The sequence below is a fragment of the Bos indicus x Bos taurus genome, chromosome 5 (assembly GCF_003369695.1).
Source record: "Bos indicus x Bos taurus breed Angus x Brahman F1 hybrid chromosome 5, Bos_hybrid_MaternalHap_v2.0, whole genome shotgun sequence".
NCBI lineage: Eukaryota > Metazoa > Chordata > Mammalia > Artiodactyla > Bovidae > Bos > Bos indicus x Bos taurus.
In genome coordinates this window covers 26,567,607-26,588,736 of record NC_040080.1, presented here as the reverse complement: position 1 = coordinate 26,588,736, position 21,130 = coordinate 26,567,607, and the positions used below count along the sequence as shown (strand labels likewise).

Here is a 21,130-nt window from a genome sequence, read left to right as displayed (position 1 = left end):
ACCCAATCTCTCAGGTCAAAGAATCACAGTCAGAAGTCTTTGTCAGTCTTCAGCTTTCGACTCCAATATGAAAATAACATTTCTGTACTCACCCCCTATGTTTTGAATTATTATGACTTTGACCCAATAATTCTACTCCCTTGTCTTCCTATGTCCTTCTGCTAAACTCCTAACTGTTAAAATGTTATCTTTTTACTGCTGCTTTTTTAGCTTAATTTGTGCTCTCCTGCTTTCCAAAATAGAATGTTAACATCCATTCACCCAGCTGGAGGGTCAGGGTGATACCAGAGTCAATATTCCCCAAAGCATGTGTAGGATAGCTGCTGTACCCCTCTTGCTGACTAATAATGAATCAAATAGCGCCTTTTCATTCTGATTTCCTCTGAGAGGCTGTTCTACAAGCATGGGGTCAACTTAAAGGAACACGGTTTTTGTTTAAAAATTTCTCCTTTCATTAGTGCACTTAAATTACTTTCTTGCAAACTCTGCTTGTTACCTAAATGTACTAGCACTTTTGTTACCTAATTAGCTTTCTTATCAGAATTCCAACCAAAAATAACAAGAAATGTAATAATGATAAGGTATCCTGCCCCCTCCAAACAGATTTCCTTTCGCGCTTTATCTCTAGGTACTGTTCTGGCTTGTTTTAATTAAAGTATCAGAAATTATTAGGCTCAAATTATTTCTTGATCTAGTGCTCAAATTCTCCTGAAAAACTGCTTCTTCTGCCTCCGTATTTAAACCTTTATCAGTGTGAGGCAGATGAGTTTCCACATGTATGAAACTGGATTCATGTAATTCAGTATAAATTTTAGAGGAAAAGCCTAATTTAGCCTCTAAGTAATTAGACAAACAAATCGGATTTGGCCACACTGAGCTACCATGGTTTAAATACTCATGTCTCTTCTCAGGTTCTCTTGGATCATCAAAATGAACATTAAGGTGCAAAAAAAGCCTTATGAAATTTAGCATGGAGTTGTGAAATTCAAAGCAAAGATCTTATTTATTTTTTCATAAGAGGGATGGGGGCAAAAATCACCAAGTTCAAACCACTAACTTAAGTAGTATTCAAGGAGGGTAGTCATGTCTGTTACAGGCTTTAAAAACACCGATGAGAGGGTGCCTTTAAATCCCAGCATTGAGAAGGAGAAAACCATAAGACATATTGGTTATTTGTTTTCCTCATACTCTGTGAAAAAAATTCAGGTTGGAATCTGTTTACTTCTAATAGAGCTGTGTGAGAGGTTCACTTTCTTTGAAGTCGTCTGCAATATGATTCCCTTCTGTACTGTCAAGCTTGGTTATGGCAATTACCAGGCCGCCATTTTGAACTTGTGTCTTATTGGAGCGTCAATCCTTACCCGGGTGTTTGCAGGTTGGCTTGCTGATGTCTGCCTAGGAAGAAACAAGCTGGTCCATATTTGCTTATTTCTGCATTTTCTAGGTGAGTGTCCACTTCTGACTGGATTGTTTTACAACTTATTTTAGTGGATTTTTATTAGAATGTTTGATTTACATTATTCCCACCTTGTTTTTAGCATAAAGTGTAATAAATGAGCCTAGAATGTTGTTTCAATTTATTTTATTCTCTGTATAATTTGAGGGATACTAGTAAGTGTGTATGTATGTATGTGTGTCTCTGTGTGTTAGAAGTTGCTTTGATACCTTTATCATTGCATTGATTATATTTTATATTAATTATCTCTTCAAATGTCTGTCTTCTGTAGAATGCCCTCCTTTTCCCCCTTCCTATCACAAGCCCAAATTTGTGACAAATTCTATGTGAAATGTGATGTTTATTTGCTTCACAATTAAAATGAAATGTGCTAAAAAGGTGTTTTGAAGTTCATGTAGAATAACTGAGAAACATTTTCATGAAAAAAGTGATCTTTTAATTAGTCATATAGTAATTAAGATTGCATTTGATACATGATTTCCATGTTATGAGCTATGGTTACCTGCTAAAAAAATGAGTGAATTTAACACTATCCTGTGCTACTTTACATAACAAAAAAAGAAATATATCCTTAAAATTTGGGGAGCAAAGTGATTGCAAGCAATATTGGTAAAATATCAAGTTTGTTTGATAAGGTATAGAGACCAAGTTGATGAACAGTTTAGAAATTTAGACTGTGAAGTTCAACATGGTCTTCTAGACACAAAGGAGTTACTGAAGATGAGATGAACACGTTTGGGAAATCTTCCAATAAACAATCACAGTGAGAGGTTAGAGAAAACAGAAAATCTCTGGATGCTGGTCTAGTTGATGGAGAAGTATCAATTCAGGAAAGAGCATAAAACAACAACAACAAAAAAACTCATCGACTAAATAAGAGCACAAATATGAGGGAAGGACAGAAATTAACTCCAAGTTGAGCTGAGAAACTTAGGAAGGTAGTTCATCAAAACCAACCAGTGCAGCAGAAATGCAGTTTTGGGTGAGAGGGAAGATGATGAGGAAGTGATGGGTAGCAGATACTCAGCCTATGTACATTTATATCAGATGGCCAAGTACCATTCACTAAATCGATCAGCGTGTGATTCAAACTTGTAAACTGCTTCAGTTCTGTGAAACATAAACTAAGTCACTGCATGGCAAATATTCATTCACCATTCCACAAATGTTTCTCATTGACTACTAGGCATTGTTCCAGATTCTGGAATGTAATAGAGAAGAAGGCAGTCTCTTTTCTTATGAAGCTAACTTTCTCAAATGGGACACGAGAAAATCAAGAAATAGCTATTTTGTTGGGTGGTAATGCACAATGATGAAAAATAAAGCTGGGGGAGTGGACAGGACAGACTAGATAGTGACAAGCCTGCTCTTCTGTATCAGGGAATATTTTCTGATGAGGAGGCATTTAAGCATGATTTACTCTTTTTTACTTGGTAACAGACTACATAGCAGTGTACGTACACATCAGTGCCAATCACCTTTGTAGATAAGATCGTCTATATCATTTTTCTAGATTCCACATGTATGTGTTGATATCCGGTATTTGTTTCTCTCTTTCTGACTTACTTCACCCTGTATGATAGTCTCTAGGTTCATATGTGCCTCTACAAATGACCCAACTTCATTCCTTTTTATGGCTGAGTAATACTCCATTGTATATTGTGTACCACATGTTCTTTATCCGTTCCTCTGTTGATGGACATCAGGAAATTAAAAAAAACAGGGGATATATGTATATGTATGTGTAGACGTAGAGCTGATTCACTTTGCTATACAGTGGAAACTAACACAATATTGTAAAGTAACTATACTCCAACAAAAAATTTAAAAAAGAAAAAATAAGCAATTCACGTTAAAAAAAAAAACCAAAAGTTTTCTTTAACAGGCTTCTGAGTTGCTTAAGATCATAGCGTTTTCTGTCTCTATTGATTAAGAACAAATAACCGTTGTGAAAGATGGTTTTCTCTGAGGGGTGGGAGTGCAGACATCTTTATTATCTCACATCAGGTGTTTCTGAATTGTTTTAATTTTGTTTAAATGGACTTGATTTGTTCTCCCCCAAACCCTTCTCCCATACGGGCTACCACATAACACTGAGCAGAGTTGCATGTGCCGTACAATAGGTCCTTGTTGATTATCTGTTTTAAACATAGCAGTGTGTGTATATGTATGGCTGAGTCCCTTTGCTATTCACCTAAAACTATCAGAACATTGTTAATCGGTTATACTCCAATACAAAATAAAAAGTTCCTCCCAAATGGACATGATTTGTTTATATATTCTGAGAGGTGGTTTGAGTTTGAGGGAAAAATAAACTAGGACTCTGGATTCATTAAAAACACATATTGAGGGAAATATTTACTTTTAGGAAAATTATATTGCCTCCAGAATTGCCATGATTAATATTTTAATAAGACTATCACAAGACGAGGCTACATTCAGAAGAAAAACTTTATTTCTGGTGTGCTTTGGTGAGTCAGTGGTCTATGCATATTTATTTCTCTTTTTCTCCATCTACGGGCACTGCTTTATTATCTGTGGCTTCCTTTCCCTTGGAGGATTTCTACATGGGCACTCACCATCTGATTAACAACGTACCCAAAAAAGAGCAGACAAGGCTGTTTCACGTAGCACTGTTGGCCGTCTGCCTCGGCACAGGAGGAATCAGAGCTGTAGTCTGTCCATTGGGTGCTTACAGCCTTCAGGAGTGTGGATCCCAGAAACAAACATCCCTTTTTAACTGGGAAGTAGAGCTAGCTAGGAGAGAAAACAGGCTTATAACATCCTTTTCCCTTTGTGCATTTCTCATTGTTTGCTCTCTGGGTCCATTTTGATGGCAGTCATTCAGCCTTTGCCATTGATTGGGCTGGATGACAGTGAGATAATACCTGTGACAGTGATTAAGCCAGTAGTCCCAGGAGCCTACGAGTCAGGTATAGACCAATACAGCTTAATGGCACCTTCTTGAAACACATTGATGAATTTGTCCTCCACATAAACAAGTGTGAGATGGTGTGTTGTATTGAATAGAAGATGGTTTTGGAGTCAAACAGGCCTTGGTGGAAATCTCAGCTCTACACAATTGCCTGATCTTAGTAATGTCATTTATTCTTTATGAGTTTAACCATTTCTGAAGGGTTATCATAATACCTCTTCTTGGATTTTCTTAGAAGTAATAATATGTATATTGCTGGTAGAGAACATGGCACATAGCAGTAATCAATAACTTGTTTTTCTTAGTTATGTCTACATTGTAATAGACTGATTCGGCAGGGATTATAAATTCAGCAAGAAGATGAGAAGGATGGAAGAAGAATTTTACTTCTTAAATATCCATTAAAGCATCAACCAACATCTCTATTTCACATTCACTCCACCCCCAGCACCTGACAGAATTTCTAGTCCATAGAAATCAAACCACATTTCTATGAGTCTTTCTCTCCCAGTGAGTTCTTTTACAGTGTTATGTGTTTCTAAAGAACCAATTTTAATTATCAAATGCAAATTCAAGAAAAAAATTGAAATTTTGATCTTAAGAAAATGTAGTTCAACACTTAGTAGAGAACTTTGTTGTTATTGTCATTCATTAATGGATATCAGATATATCTGAGATATGTTGTCTTTCTTCCTCTTCTCTGTGAAATGAGTTAGCAACATTTTTCTAAAATATTGCGTTTTCCACCAGTGTTAGCAATAGATAAAAGCAAAGCAGAAATAGGATCAGACAAAATGTCTAAAGAGAACTCATATTTAAAGCATTAAATGAAAAAATTATAATAAATATTATTTAGGTATTATTACATGTAGCTATCTGAGACATTTCCTTTTTTCTTTCTGTCTTTCTTTCTTCCTTCCTTTTCTTTTCTCCACCCTCCTGCCATATTATATTAATATTACAAAGCACTCAGGCCTATTTTGGATTAAGTCCAGACGAAAGAGAATAATGCTATTTTACCAAAGGTGGAAGGAACTCTACTTCTTACAGCCAATTCTGCCTCCTTGACCTGCCCAAAGGAGAAAGAAAAATCTTTCTTTTTTATTCTATTCGGAGGTTTTAATCCTTAATTAGCAACATCATTTTGATTAAATAAGACTCTGGAGGATTAAGACTAGAGAGCAATCAGTTGTTCTGAAAGATAGCTCTGGAGAATTTATTGTACTGTGGTCTTAGTCATTCAGAATTGTGTTTAATCAAAGTGACATTTCTCAGCGTTGATTACAAAGGAGACATTATATGAATGAAATATTTCCTCGGGGAAACGGAGGGGACACCCAATGGGTTTGTGCTTTAGGACATTGGAAAGGGGGATGAGGAATAGGGTGAAAATGAATTTCTGGAGCCAGGCCACATTTAAGATGAACACCTTTAGATTGGGTTACTTATTATTTTCTGATTTCATTAAAATCTCCAATAAAGGCATAATGCAACATTTTTTTTAAATTAAGGGTTCTGTGAAAGGGATATAAAGAATCAGAATGTTATTCTTTAACATGATGAAAGACTGTAGAAATAATAAGCTCCTTGAAGGCTGAAGATGGTTGTTTTTTCTTTCTCAGTTCAAATACTAAACTATGGAAAAACTTTTATGAACAGCTGCTTGTTGCAGTTTATAGAAATGAATGTTCATTCTATTCTTGTACATACTGCAGGGGTTGGTGGCAAGATGGATAGAACCCCTGCTGGGCAGCCAGGCAGCTGGCAGGAACCCGGCTGTGTCACTTAGGTGTCTTAGGTTTTCAGCAAGTTTCTTCACCTCTCAAAGCCCCGGGTCCCTCAGCCACAGAATGTGGATGCTTTGGAGGGCTGTTGTGGAGTTTTTATGCAAAGTACCAGGGCACATTATAGGTTTTCAAATCAGGGTAGCTATGACCAATGTTATTCAATGACGAGTAAGTCATCAGCTAAAGTCATTGTCCAACTTCTGGGAAAGAGGAAGGCCATTTAGGAGAAGGTCATCTTTAAAATGAGCCGCTCCTTGATTTATCGTCTATTTCTTCAAGTCAAAAATGCCCCTAGAAATGACAAGCCTAGTTAATATAATGAATTTCAGTAGTGGCTTTTGAAAAAGCAACATACCACTTGAATCCATAACCACTTGAAGGTTGCATCCAGTTCCGGTTTCAGCACAGATGTCAGATGTTCATAGTTACGGGACCCTTAATGAGATGTGTCATTGCATCTCTACCACCTAACGATCATGTGAAATAGTGTAGACTGGAAGTCTCAGGCACTGAAAGCACCACTTCCGAGTGGAGCTGCCAAATGTAGGTGAGAAAACCTCTCCCAGCCAACATCACCATCTGGTACTGGATTATCCTCAAATATGTACCTCATTGAAAGAATAAAGCTAAGCTCCCTGAAATCAAGAGGCACAGTAATCTGCCAACTTCTGCTCGTGCCATCACCCAGAACTGAACCTGGCTCTTTCAGTATTTTCCAAACGCTGAGGTGTACAATTAAGAGTTACCATACTGGAGATCATATGAGTAAATACACCTGTGCAGAATCTTTTCCGGAAGCAAACTGAATGGTGAATAATTAAGTCTGTTCATGACCGTAATTTCAAATCCTACCACAGTTAAACTTAAATCTTGCTCCCTCACGTCTCTACTTGGGGTTTCCCTGGTGGCTCAGATGGTACAGAATCTGTCCACAATGCAAGAGACCTAGGTTCTATCTCTGGGTCGGGAAGATCCCCTGGAGAAGGGAATAGCAGCCCACTCCAGTATTCTTGCCTGGAGAATTCCATGGACAGAGAAGCCTGGTGGGCTACAGTTTATGAGATCGCAAAGAATCGGACATGACTGAGCGACTAACACTCACTCATATCTTTGCTTACTTCACCTGATAATTTGCATCCCGTCTGCATATCATAGTCTGTTGTGAACCAGTTACCAGAGTGAATTCTACATGCTGTAAAGGCTCAAATAGGATATTGGTAAATTTCTTGTAAAAGTCTAGAGACTGAATTATTCCATCCCTGAAATTTTGACTATCTGGTACTCAGTTTGACTCTACATAATATATGTCTCCTACTAAACTGTTCTGATTTAAAATACTTGCTCAAATTTAATATTTTTTATCTTAGGAAAATACTAGAGGTAAAAAATCATTATCCCACAGCCTTTTTTTTCAAACCTGTTGTAATATTTTACTAAAGTATTGTCTGAGAGAAAGTGAAAGTTAGTCACTTAGTTGTGTCTGACTCTTTGTAACCCCATGGACTGTAGCCCACCAGACTCTTCTGTCCATGGGATTCTCCAGGCAAGAATACTGGAGTGGGTTGCCATTCCCTTCTCCAGGGCATCTTCCCAACCCAGGGATCAAACCTGGGTCTCCTGCATTTCAGGTGGATTCTTTACCAGCTAAGCCACCAGGGAGTATTAGAGTATTGTCTGAAAGAAGTGATTCTCAAACCTAGATGTCCAGGAAAGCTTAAAAATACTGATGCCTGGACCCTGCCACCAGAAATTCTGATCATGTTAATTTGAGGTGGGAACCAGAGGCTTTTTTTTTTAAGCTGCCTAAGTAGTCAGGTTTGAGAACCACTGCTCTCAAGCAGTGTTGCCTGATTTTAAGAATCATTTGAGGATTTTATTAAAAAATGTTCCCCAAAACTCTACTTAATGCAGTGTGATGACTTGAATGGAAAGGAAATTCAAAAGGGAGAGGGTATATGTATGTGTATGGTTGATTCATTTTGCAGTACAGTAGTAATTAACACAACATTGTAAAGTAATGATATGCCAATAAAAATTAATTAAAAAACAAAACAAACAAACAAAAAACATTGCCCATGTCCCTACCTCCAACTTCTCAGATCAGAATTTCCTGGGAGCATAGCTGGGGAATGTGCATTTTTACCAAGTGCTTCAGAATTTTGAAAACAGTTCGAGAGACTTAAGAAAAGAGAATTCCACACATGGTCTGGATTTTTTAAAAGAAATAGAGCTAAACACTAATGGAAGCACTTATTTTGTACGAAGATGCTTCAGAAAATTTTGATGATTCATAACAGTTTTTCTTTACCACTCCAGAAATCTACCTGATTGAGAAATCCTACCTAATCCTTTAGGAGAAAAACAAAATATGAAATTACACAATTCTGCAATGGTAAAATCATAATTTACAAGATACATTTCAGCTAACAAAATCAAAACAGTTCTTGGCATAGTCTTATTAGAACTCATTTCTTATTAGTACTCACTAACATGGACATAACTCTTTTTATTGCTTTGCTTTATTGTGCTTCACAGGGAATAGAATTTTTAAGTTCATAAATTTATAAATTTTTATGAATTGTAAATTTCATAAAATTTACAAATTGCAAGTTAATGACAGCCTTGTGTGTAGCAAGTCTATTGGTGCCGTTTTTTCCAACAGCCTTTGCTGACTTTGTGTCTCTGAAGCATCTGATAATTCTCACAGTATGTAAACTTCATTATTATTATTTTATTTAATATGGTGATCTGTGATCAGTGAACCTTGATGTTACTACCACCATGCACTCAAGGCTCAGATGATGGTTAGTATTATTTAGCAATAAAATATTTTTAAATTAAGGTAAGCATATTATTTTTTTAGGCATAATGCTATAGCACATTCAATGCATTATAACTTTTATATACACTGGAAAACCAAAAAGTTTTTGCAACTTCATGCCCCCTGTTATATCTTGGTGGTCTGAAACCAGACCCATAGTATTGATATCTTCAAGGTATGCTTGCACTCAGAATATCTTCTAAGTTGAATACTGAGGAATAGCTTGTAAACTATTAAACTATTAAAAAACCACTAGACCTTCCAAAATTCTATTTGCCTGGGCTCCAGCCAAGTTTAACAAATGTGCCCACTCAACGTAGTAACAACAGGCACCTCCTCTGTTATCTTTGCCAAAATTGTCAGCATTCAGAAAACACTCAGAATTTCTCTCTGACATACAATGATAAACTAAAAAATATTGAGAAAAAGGAAAAAAAAAAAAAAAAGAAATTTCTTACATTTCTTACTGATCCTGCAGCCTCCCGCTTTTTCTTAAGGCCTGTGTGGTGGCTCTTAACCTGTAGGTGCGTCAATAGTGACTTACTATCATCAATAAACATGCAGTGGTTCAAAGATCTTAAACTCAGAAAATGAGAAAATGATACACCTTTTTTTAAAAAAAGCAACAGAGTAAATTTGAAGACCTAGTGGGCTTTATCAGGTCATTCATGAATTGGGGAGCATCTCTTCTAACAACCAGAATGGTGCTTTGAGGGGTTGTACGAAATGGAAGCCTTTTGTAGGAAGAAGGATAGGGCATGGGAGCTATTAGAAAAAGAAAAGAAAGCATTATTTTGGGGTCAGGATATCTTCTTTTGGGAGTGGGTATTGGGAAGGGAATGGCAACGGTTGCACCACATAGATTGCTGCTTTTTCTCCTGAGGGATGGAGAGGTTCACAAGACAGATGACTTCATTGATGCTGACGAGAAAATTCCAGACTGGTTGATTACATTTCTGGGGAGGCTCAAAACTTCAAGTAAGTCATGTATCTAAGTCTAGGTTTGGTATCATGGACTTTAGCCCAAGTGACATTATTTTGGGCCTGGTTTTCTCTTCAACAGCATTAACAACTGTTAAAATTGGGATGTTGACAGAAGAAAGGGAAATAAAGACAGAAAGGGAATGAGAGCAAGTTAGAAGAGTGAGAGGCAGGGAGAGCAAAGAAAGAGAATGAAGCAGTCCCCTGAATTTCTTAATTAAAAATAAACCTTTTATTTAAATTTTGCTGCCTGTCCACCAAAATTAATGATCTTCTTTTATTAAGCTGTCTTTTCTTTAATAGCATTATTGAAAAATACTTATAGATGAAAAGTAGGAAAAAATTATATAAATGAATTTATTTACAAAACAAAAACAGACTCACTAATTTTGGAAACAAACTTATGGTTAAAGAGAAGAAACTTAGCAGGGAGGGATAAATTAGGAGCTTGGGATGAACACACAGATACTACTATATTACTATTGTTTAATTGTTCAGTCGTGTCCTATTCTTCTGCAATCCCATGGACTGTAGCCCTCCAGGCTCCTCTGTTCATGGGATTTCCCAAGCAAGAATACTGGAGTGGGTTGCCATTTCCTTCTCCAGGGGATCTCCCTGACCCAAGGCTCGAATCTGGATCCTGCATTGGCAGGTGGGTTCTTTAACACTGAGCCACCTGGGAAGCCCACAGAACTATATTTATATAATAGATAATCAACAAGGACCTATTGTACAGCATGGGGAACTCTACTCAGTATTCTGTAATAACCCAATGTGGGAAAAGAATCTGAAAAAAAATGAATATATGTACTATTTAACTGATTCACTATGCTGTATACTTGAAACCAACACAAACATTGTTAATCAACTATACTCCAATAATTTTAAGTAGAAACTGCAAAACTTCCTCTGGTCTCTCTTTCTCCAAGTTCATGTCAGCTAGGTTATTCTTTGAAGTATTTCAGTGGGCCAGTGGTCATGCTAAAAGAAGCAGTGGCTGACAACAGCTGCTGCTGCTGCTAAGTCACTTCAGTCGTGTCCAACTCTGTGTGACCCCATAGACGGCAGCCCACCAGGCTGCACCGTCCCTGGGATTCTCCAGACAAGAACACTGGAGTGGGTTGCCATTTCCTTCTCCAATGCATGAAAGTGAAAAGTGAAAGGGAAGTCGCTCAGTCATGTCCAACTCTTCGAGACCCCATGGACTGCAGCCCACCAGGCTCCTCCGCCCATGGGCTTTGCCAGGCAAGAGTACTGGCATGGGGTGCCATCGCTTTCTCCGATTGACAACAGCATCCACTATGAAATCAGCGCCCCACTGTTACATTGACTCTTCTAAACAGTTCAATTTTAACCCATTGAAGAGCCACAAATCCAGGTGAAGAGCCACCATAATCCTGGTGAATTATCTCAGTATCATTCCATGAAGAATAACATATTCTCTCTGAACTCTTAAAATTATCCACTAAGACTTGGGAGACCTGGAAGTTTTCCTCCCCTCTTTCATTATGTTCTCAAGTAGGATGGAAAGCCCATTTCAAACTGTTTCTCTTATAATCACTTAAAATAAGTCTGAAGCATGTCAAAATTGGTCAGTCTAAAAAATGACAAAACATTTGAGTGACTTTAAAAATTATTACTAAATATGTTTGTTAGCCATCTGTATGTCTTTTTTGGAGAAATGTCTATTTAGTTCTTTGGCCCATTTTTTGATTGGGTCATTTATTTTTCTGGAGTTGAGCTGTAGGAGTTGCTTGTATATTTTTGAGATTAGTTGTTTGTCAGTTGCTTCATTTGCTATTATTTTCTCCCATTCTGAAGGCTGTCTTTTCACCTTGCTGATAGTTTCCTTTGATGTGCAGAAGCTTTTAAGGTTAATTAGGTCCCATTTGTTTATTTTTGCTTTTATTTCCGATATTCTGGGAGGTGGGTCATAGAGGATCCTGCTGTGATGTATGTCAGAGAGTGTTTTGCCTATGTTCTCCTCTAGGAGTTTTATAGTTTCTGGTCTTATGTTTAGATCTTTAATCCATTTTGAGTTTATTTTTGTGTATGGTGTTAGAAAGTGTTCTAGTTTCATTCTTTTACAAGTGGTTGACCAGTTTTCCCAGCACCACTTGTTAAAGAGATTGTCTTTAATCCATTGTATATTCTTGCCTCCTTTGTCAAAGATAAGGTGTCCATATGTGCGTGGATTTATCTCTGGGCTTTCTATAGATCTATATTTCTGTCTTTGTGCCAATACCATGCTGTCTTGATAACTGTGGCTTTGTAGTAGAGCCTGAAGTCAGGTAGGTTGATTCCTCCAGTTCCATTCTTCTTTCTCAAGATCGCTTTGGTTATTCGAGGTTAGATGGCTAACAAACACATGAAAAGATGCTCAACATCACTCATTATCAGAGAAATGCAAATCAAGACCACTATGAGGTACCATTTCACACCAGTCAGAATGGCTTCGATCCAAAAGTCTACAAATAATAAATGTTGGAGAGGGTGTGGAGAAAAGGGAACCCTCTTACACTGTTGGTGGGAATGCAAACTAGTACAGCCACTATGGAGAACAGTGTGGAGATTCCTTAAAAAACTGGAAACAGAACTGCCTTATGATCCAGCAATCCCACTGCTGGGAATACACACTGAGGAAACCAGAAGGGAAAGAGACACGTGTACCCCAGTGTTCATCGCAGCACTGTTTATAATAGCCAGGACATGGAAGCAACCTAGATGTCCATCAGCAGATGAATGGATAAGAAAGCAGTGGTACATATACACAATGGAGTATTACTCAGCCATTAAAAAGAATTCATTTGAATCCATTCTAATGAGGTGGATGAAACTGGAGCCTATTATACAGAGTGAAGTAAGCCAGAAGGAAAAATACCAATACAGTATACTAACGCATATATATGGAATTTAGAAAGATGATAACAATAACCCTGTGTATGAGACAGCAAAAGAGACACTGATGTATGGAACAGTCTTATGGACTCTGTGGGAGAGGGAGAGGGTGGGAGATTTGGGAGAATGGCATTGAAACATGTGAAATATCATGTATGAAACGAGATGCCAGTCCAGGTTCAATGCATGATACTGGATGCTTGGGGCTATTGCACTGGGACGACCCAGAGGGATGGTATGGGGAGGGAGGAGGAAGGAGGGTTCAGGATGGGGAGCACATGTATACCTGTGATGGATTCATTTTGATATTTGGCAAAACTAACACAATTACGTAAAGTTTAAAAATAAAATAAAATAAATTAAAAAAATTAAAATTATTACTAAATAAATTATGGCTAATTTTAAAAATTATTAATCTGAAAAGGTTTGCTAAATTTTGCAGCGATAAGGTTTTTCCCCTTTATTTGTATTCAACACTGTGGAATCATGAAGACCAAAAAAAAAATTACCATTTATATATACTCCCAATTATTTGCAGTTCCCAGTCTGTGTTTAAAAGTAGACTAAAGAAACATATTTTTACTGCTGCTTTCAATTTTCCTTAATCACTAGTATTTATTTTGCTTTAGTGCTTTGCTCTCTGACTTTCTGTGCGAGAGGTGCTTTATATATTCAATTTGCTAGTGAGCTATGAGATGAAAGGAGTCTTAATGGTGAGTTTGAGGACTGTGGATTTTTATTTCTTTTATTTTTTTTACAGTTGATACATATATAATTTTACCCTTAATTATCTATGGCTTGTCCTGTCCATGGATCAACAAAGACATATATAAAACGTGATTGTACTGGGCAATTCTTTTAGAAAATTACACAATCAAATAGGTCGGGTGACATTTGTTAAAATACACTTAGTACTTTATGTGAAATCTCTTCCTATACAGAGATATTCAGCACTATAATTCTTTGGTTTATAACTATATTTCACAAGATGTAAGTCTTGGAAGAATTGTAATTTTCCTTGACCCTCTTTAAAGTAATTCCGTTTACATTCCCCAGTGGTGTACTGAAGAGTCTCAGGGAGTCCTCATGGATTTCTCTGCAATACTTAGCATTTGAAACAGGGTTTCTTAAAAATTAAAAGGACTATAACATTGCTTGCAGCTCCAGCTTCTCTTTGTTATTACCAGCCACAGTTCAAGTGTCCGGCTTGAAGAAGCATTAAAGATGACCTGAGGTAGAGCCAAGGGACTCTATCCCATTGTCCTAGAAAATTCTAACTTTGTACCTCCCCTGCATGGTGGTACATAAATCACTATTAGTAGATTATAGTCAGTCAGCTTGCTGGGCATGACCATGCTTGACATTTGATTACTTTTCCAGGTCAGTTATGGAGAGTAGATGTTCAAGATTTTGAATGGGGTGGTCATTTCATGGGTGCATACATATTCAAAACTTAACTTGACAAGATGACATTGGTCAGACCACCATATGACCAATTTTTTAAGATGACTCTCAGACTCACTGTACTGTTTCTATATGTACCCCTCTTCTTCTGCCAATAAAAGCTCTTGACCACTGATTGTCAGTGGAGGGGAGTCAGCCTTTGGACAGGAGTCTGCTCTCCCCCTTCCCTGGTTGTCGTGTCCGGGGTCTTTGTGACCCCATGGACTTAGCCTGCCAGACTCCTCTGTCTATGGGAATTCCCAGGCAAGAATACTGGAGTGGGTTGCCGTTTCCATCTCCAGGTAATCTTCCCTACCCAGGGATCAAACCCAGGTCTTCTGCACTGCAGGCAGATTCTTTACCAACTGAGCCAGCAGGGAAGCCCCCTGCCCTAGTTGCTGGCACCCAAAACAAAGCAATTTTTCCTTTCTACCAACTTTGCCTCTTTATTGGCTTTTGAGCAGTAAGCAACCAGACCCTGCTTAATAAGTATGTACTTAATAAGAAAGCTAATAAACAAAGATGCAGATGGCCAACAGGCATATGAAAAGATGCTCAACATATCTAATCATCAAGGAAATGCAAATCAAAACCACAATGAGATATTAATATTACTTCACACCCATCAGAACATCTATCATCAAACAGAACACAAATAACAAATGTTGGTAGGAATGTGGAAGAAAGGGAACTCTTGTGCACTATGGGTGGGAATGTAAATTGGTACAGCCACTGTGGAAAACAGCATGGAGATTTCTCAAAAAATCACAAACAGAACTACCATATAACCCAGCAATTCCACTTCTGGGTAGATATATCTGAAAAAAAAAAAAAAAAACCAAACCACTAATTTTGAAAAGAATCATGCACCCCAATATTCATAGAAACATTATTTACAGTTTCCAAGTTATAGAAACAGCCTGTGTCCATCAACAGATGAATGAATAAAGGAGATGTGGTATATACATACAATGGAATACTACTTGGCATAAAAAAGAAAGAAATTTTGCCATTTGCAGCAACATGGATGGAATTGGAGGGTATTTTGTCAAGTGAAATAAGTCAGATAGAGAAAGACAAATACTGTATGATTTCACTTATATATAGAATCTAAAAAATGCAACAAACTAGTGAATATGACAAAAGAGAAGCAGACTCACAGATGCAGAGAATGAACTAGTGGTTATGGGGCGGGGGAATATAGAGGCTGGGGGAGTGGGACATACAGACTGTTGTATGTAAGATAGGCTACAAGGATGTATTTGTACAACATGGGGAATAGAGCCACTGTTTTGTAACAACTATAGATGGAGAAGAACCTTGAAAATTTTTATAAAAATTTAAAAAATGGAATTTGAAAAAAGAAAGCTAATAAACAATATTTGCAAAATCTAGCTTGCCTCATATGCTACTACTTTATAGCTTATGTTTATTAAAAGAATTAGCAATTATTATATGAAGTTACTCAATGGCAATTTTATTTTTGTTTTTGATTCCCAGGTTTTATTGAATCATGAACCTGAATGCAACTGTGGTCTTTCTGGGAATATCTTATATCCAATACTCAGGGGCCTGGGCCCTGGTTTTACTTATTCCTTTTATGTCTACACTTATGGTTCTGATAACTCTTTATATGATGCACTATAACCTGATTTACCAGTCAGAAAAATGTAAGTAAATCTCACTTTACATTTTTTTGTTTGTTTGTTTTTATGGTTTTCTTGATGCATCTTCTTCCTCTTAGGTTCCCTATAATTTCACTTTCAACTCACAGAATTTATAGAGTCTGTCACTTACTTCATAAACAAAAGTAGAAAAAAATCATATATGATCCCTTCTATCTAGCTCTCAGCTTCAACAATTCTCAGTTCATTTCTACTCACTTTTTCCCCATCCCTATTGGTAGTTCTGAAGCAAGAACTAAATATCACAGTGCTTCATATGTGTGTGTATAAAAAGAAGCTATTTATATGCTCAATACTTTAAAAATATAATCACAATGTCATTAACACACACAGAGAATTTCTTAAGATGATCAAGTATCTGTTAAAAAATCTGTTTCCCTTTTAAAATCTGTTTATTTTGTTTTGTTTTATAATTTATTCAAATGAAATCCAAATAAGGCCCATATATTCCAAATGGCAGCTATGTCCCTTAAACCATATATATTCCCCCTTCCTCTCTATTTCTCTCCTTTCTATATTTTTTTCCTTAAGAAATCTGAACATTTCACATAATCTGAATTTTGCTGATTTCATCCATTTAATGTCATCCAAAAGGTTTTCCCTTTTTATTTCCCCTAAAATGTCTGACAGACATAGATCCTTGATCAGATTCAGATTTTTCATTTTTGGCAAAATTCCTTCACAGATGATGTTAGGTACCTCACACTGTCTCATTATCTGCTTTTGCAGGGTCAATACCCATTGTTAATTTTTGTCTAAATCTATGATCCCATTGGGGGTTGCAGGTTGGTGATATTTTATATTTCTTCCTCTTTTATTAGCTGAAATATATTCTCAATAACTATTTCATTACACAGAAGTAGTTTGTGTAAGGAAAAAAAGATAAATGTCTAATTCTTTCCCTTTAATTTTAGATTTTCAAATTAATGAGGTGAACTTCAGTGTCTTCCAAAGATGATCTATTAGTTGTTTTTAAAAACAACTAACAGGTCATCTATTAGTGACCCTGTGGACTGGACTGTAGCCCACCAGTCTTCTCTGTCCACAGGATTCACCCAGCAAGAATACTGGAGTGGGTTGCCATGCCCTCCTCCAGGGGATCCTCCCAACCCAGGAACTGAACCCGCATCTCCTATGTCTCCTGAATTGGCAAGGTGGGTTCTTTACCACTAGTGTCACCTGGGAAGCCCATAGATTCCATATATATGCATTACTATATAATATTTCTGTCTTACTTCACTCTTTATAATAGGCTTCAGGTTCATCCACTGCATTAGAACTGACTCAAATTCATATCTTCTTGTAGCTGAGTAATAGTCCACTTTATATATGTACTACAGTTTCTTCATCCATTCATGTGTCGATGGACATCTAGGTTGCTTCCATGGTCTACTGCTGTAAGTAGTGCTGTGATGAACAGCACTACAAGGTTGCTGTTGTTGAGTTGCTAAGTCATGTCTGACTCTTTGTGACCCTGTGGACTGTAGCCCACCAGGCTCCTCTGTCCATGGGATTTCCCAGGCAAGAATACTAGAGTGAGTTGCCATTTCCTTCTCCAGGAGATCGTCCCAACCCAGGGATTGAACCCACACCTCCTGCATTTCAGGTGGATTCTTTGCCCTTGAGCCACTGGTAGAGCCCTTCCACGCACAAGACTTTTGTCTTTTTGCTTTGTCTTTTGCATAGTTTATGTTTGAAATAAAATTTACCTATCTTCTTTATGTTTCTAGATTTTGAACTTTGGTGAAAAAGTTTTCCTCACTCCCAGATTATAAAAGAATTCATTCATATTTCTTTTGGCTATATATATATATATATATATATATTTACCTTTATATCTGTGACCCATTTGGAAATTGTATTAGAATAAGTTTTAAGAGTGAACTCAATTTTATCTTTTTCCATATGACTGTCGTATTATCCGGCCTCTTATTAAAAAGTGTATTTTTCCCACTGCTTTGAGATGCCACCTTCCTGTATACCACCACTTGCATTTCTGTAATTTCTGTTCTCTTCCTTTTATCAGCCACTCTCTTCATATTATCTCTCTTGTTTAAAAAAACTCTGATCTTAATTTCTAACATATTTTACTTTCAGTGGTACCTTCACTGTTACCCCTACTTATACCCCTTATCTATACAACTACCACTAATAGCAATGCAAGAAGTTATATTTTTAAAAATTAAGCACATTCACCACTGGTACTTCCTTTCACCCCGTATCAGTGAAGTGGGCAAGAAGGGCACAGGGTTTCCTTTTACAGACTATACTCCATGGGCTTTGTTTCTGCTCTTGCACCATCCCAAGCTTTACTTTTCCACCTAGCACGTTGTGTTGAAATGATCTATTTCTGAATACAGTTAAAAATTCGTGTGTCAGTTTGGCAGAAACCAACACAATACTGTAAAGCAATTTTCCTTCAATTAAAAATCAGTGAAAGTCGCTCAGTCGTGTCCGACTCTGTGAACCCATGGACTATACAGTCTATGGAACTCTCCAGGCCAGAATACTGGAGTGGGTAGCCTTTTCCTTTCCCAAGGGATCTTCCCAACCCAGGGATCAAACCCAGGTCTCCGGCACTTCAGGCAGATTCTTTACCAGGTGAACCACAAGGGAAGCCCTCAATTAAAAATAAATACATTTAATTATAAAAGAAAATTCCTGTGTCGTATACATACTTGGAATATAGTAAATGTTCAGCATTTATTATTGTTAAACTGAGTGCAGAAGATGAGACATCATTGAATTTAATGAGTTGCCAAGACGTCACAGGCAATGGCTGATGTGGAACCAGAACCCAGATCTTACTTTTCTCAGGCTAGAGCTTGTTTTTTTTACACTACATACTGAGGCAGTGAGACAGGGGAAACATTACCCTGGAAGTCTCTGCCTTGTTTCTCAGAGCTCTGTGTTCTGTCAGTCACAGCTGGGCAGTATACAGCCTCCTGCCAGTCTGTGGAATGGGTTCATTATGCAAAAAGATGTCTGAGAGATCCTCTCAGCCCCAAAAGGCAAAAAAGAGGAAAATGTAAAGGAAGTATAAACTTTTGTCAAAAGACCACTTTGGCATATTCTGGAGTATGTAACTGTCAAGTAATTCTGCTTTTGTGAATGTGTTAGTCACTCAGTCGAGTCTGACTGTTTGCAACACATGGACTGCAGCCTACCAGGCTCTTATGTCCATGGAATTTTCCAGGCAAGAATACTGGAGCAGGTTGCCATTTCCTACTCCAGGGCTTCTTCCCAAGCCAAGGATCAAACCTGGGTCTCCTGCATTGCAGGCAGATTCTTTACTTACTAAGCCAACAGGGAAGCTTATACATAATTTTTACATTCAGATTTTCTAAATAACTATTCAGCATCCAACCATTTGCTTCCTAATCTCCTATTGGAAAGTATATATTCATCTGAATAAAAAACTACAATTCTTCATGTAATACAAATTTAATCAGCTCGGTTTACTGCCAGACTACTGTAGTTCATATGCTATATATTTTAACATGTGATAAGGTAACCTTTCTTTGGCCAGTTACAAGAAAAAATTGTATTCATTGCAGGTAAAGTTACAAAATGTTCACCAGCGGTTTACTTTACATAATACTCTATAAAATGAATATTTTGGAGTTGTTTTGCTTTGTTTTGTTTTATTTTTCAAAGTTATATAATCACCCAACTATGGTGAAGTAAAACTCTGTCTTCCCTTTAGAAAAGTATATCATCCTTATTTTGGCTTCTTCCTCTCTGATGACTAAATTGGAACTTCCTCAAAGCTGTAATTCAAAGCCATAGGTGACCTTAAAGAAATGATTTTTTATATGCTACCTTTTATTTTAAGGTAACTTTTCAAATGTGGACCATGCATTCCATTATGTTTAGCTGTCAAGCACAGTCTTCATTTGCATTTCTTCCCACTGCTGTAATTTTGAGAACTGGCAGGTGACCAAAGAAGAAGAAGAAGGAAAAAAAGTGCATCTACCATCTAGAGTGCAATGTAGGATTTTTTATTATAATTAAGTAGCATAGATATTCATGATTAGATCAAGGTCAGAGGAGCAGACCATCAGAGCCAAGGACTTAAAGGTACAAAGAATTAAAAAATTGCTTTCTAAAGTTTTTTTTTTTTTTTTAATAGTAATGGTTACCATCTTTTAAGTTTGGCAATAAGCATTTAAAATAGCTCATCTGTTTTATTTTAAAATGTGCACACTGGTGTGTTTGCCATGCACATTTAAACTGGAGCTTGAAGTTTCAGTTGCATTTTCATTTCAGGTTTTTTTTCCAGCTTCCCGTTTCTGCTCCTGGTGTAGAAAAGCTATTTGAGGATTATAATGACAATGGATTTTTCTAAAGGCTGAGTCTACACGACACACAATATTATTTGTACAGAAGGCTTGAGTTTCCTATTAAGCCTAATAGATTAATCCAAGAATGTGGTATGATGTTTAGGTACAGATGTTTTCAGTGGGACTTCCCTCCTGACACTCAGGGATAGTTACAGTTTAAATGGATAATGGATGCTCCCTCTGCATAGACAGATGACAGCATAGTTCCTTTTCCTGCCTCCTTACTGGCTCCCTCTCAGTCCACCTTATCAATTAGGTTTATTACTTCCTCTTTCCTCTGACTAACAGTCCATCTAGTTCATTGTCCACTCTTTCTCCTTGGCCACCTTTTCTCATTCTTATAGTATCCTAATGGAGTTGTTGTTGTTCAGTCACTCAGTTATGTCCAACTCTTTTTAACCCCATGGACTGCAGCATTCCAGGTTTCCCTGTCCTTTACTATCTCTCAAAGTTTGCTCAAACTTATGTCCATGGATGCCATCCAACCATCTCGTCCTCTGTTGTCCCCTTCTCTTCCTGCCCTCAGTCTTTCCCAGCATCAGGGTCTTGAGTCAGCTCCTCACATCAGATGGCCAAAGTATTGGAACAGAGCCCTGGAATTTATTCCAGGACCCCATTCTTCTCTCTTTACCCTCTTTCCTTAAGTGACCCACACCAAACACTCCATCTCATTTAACCTCTCCTCATCTTGAAACTCACATTCCTGACTTCCTATTCACCATTTTCATTTGGTTATCTAGGGGTCATCTCAAATTTAAGATGACCAAACCTCAACTCTTAA

At 37.3% G+C, this 21,130-nt stretch overlaps 1 protein-coding gene across 1 annotated transcript in view; it reads left to right on the top strand.

Moving 5' to 3' along the window:
* Window positions 1-1,083: 1,083 nt before the first annotated feature.
* The window catches only part of SLC15A5 (solute carrier family 15 member 5), a 95,457-nt gene continuing 75,410 nt past the window's right edge, over window positions 1,084-21,130 (top strand). Inside the window, 3 exon segments of the mRNA XM_027543541.1 lie at window positions 1,084-1,442; window positions 3,975-4,208; window positions 15,822-15,991. Of these exon segments, the coding sequence (XP_027399342.1) occupies window positions 1,084-1,442; window positions 3,975-4,208; window positions 15,822-15,991 (763 nt within the window).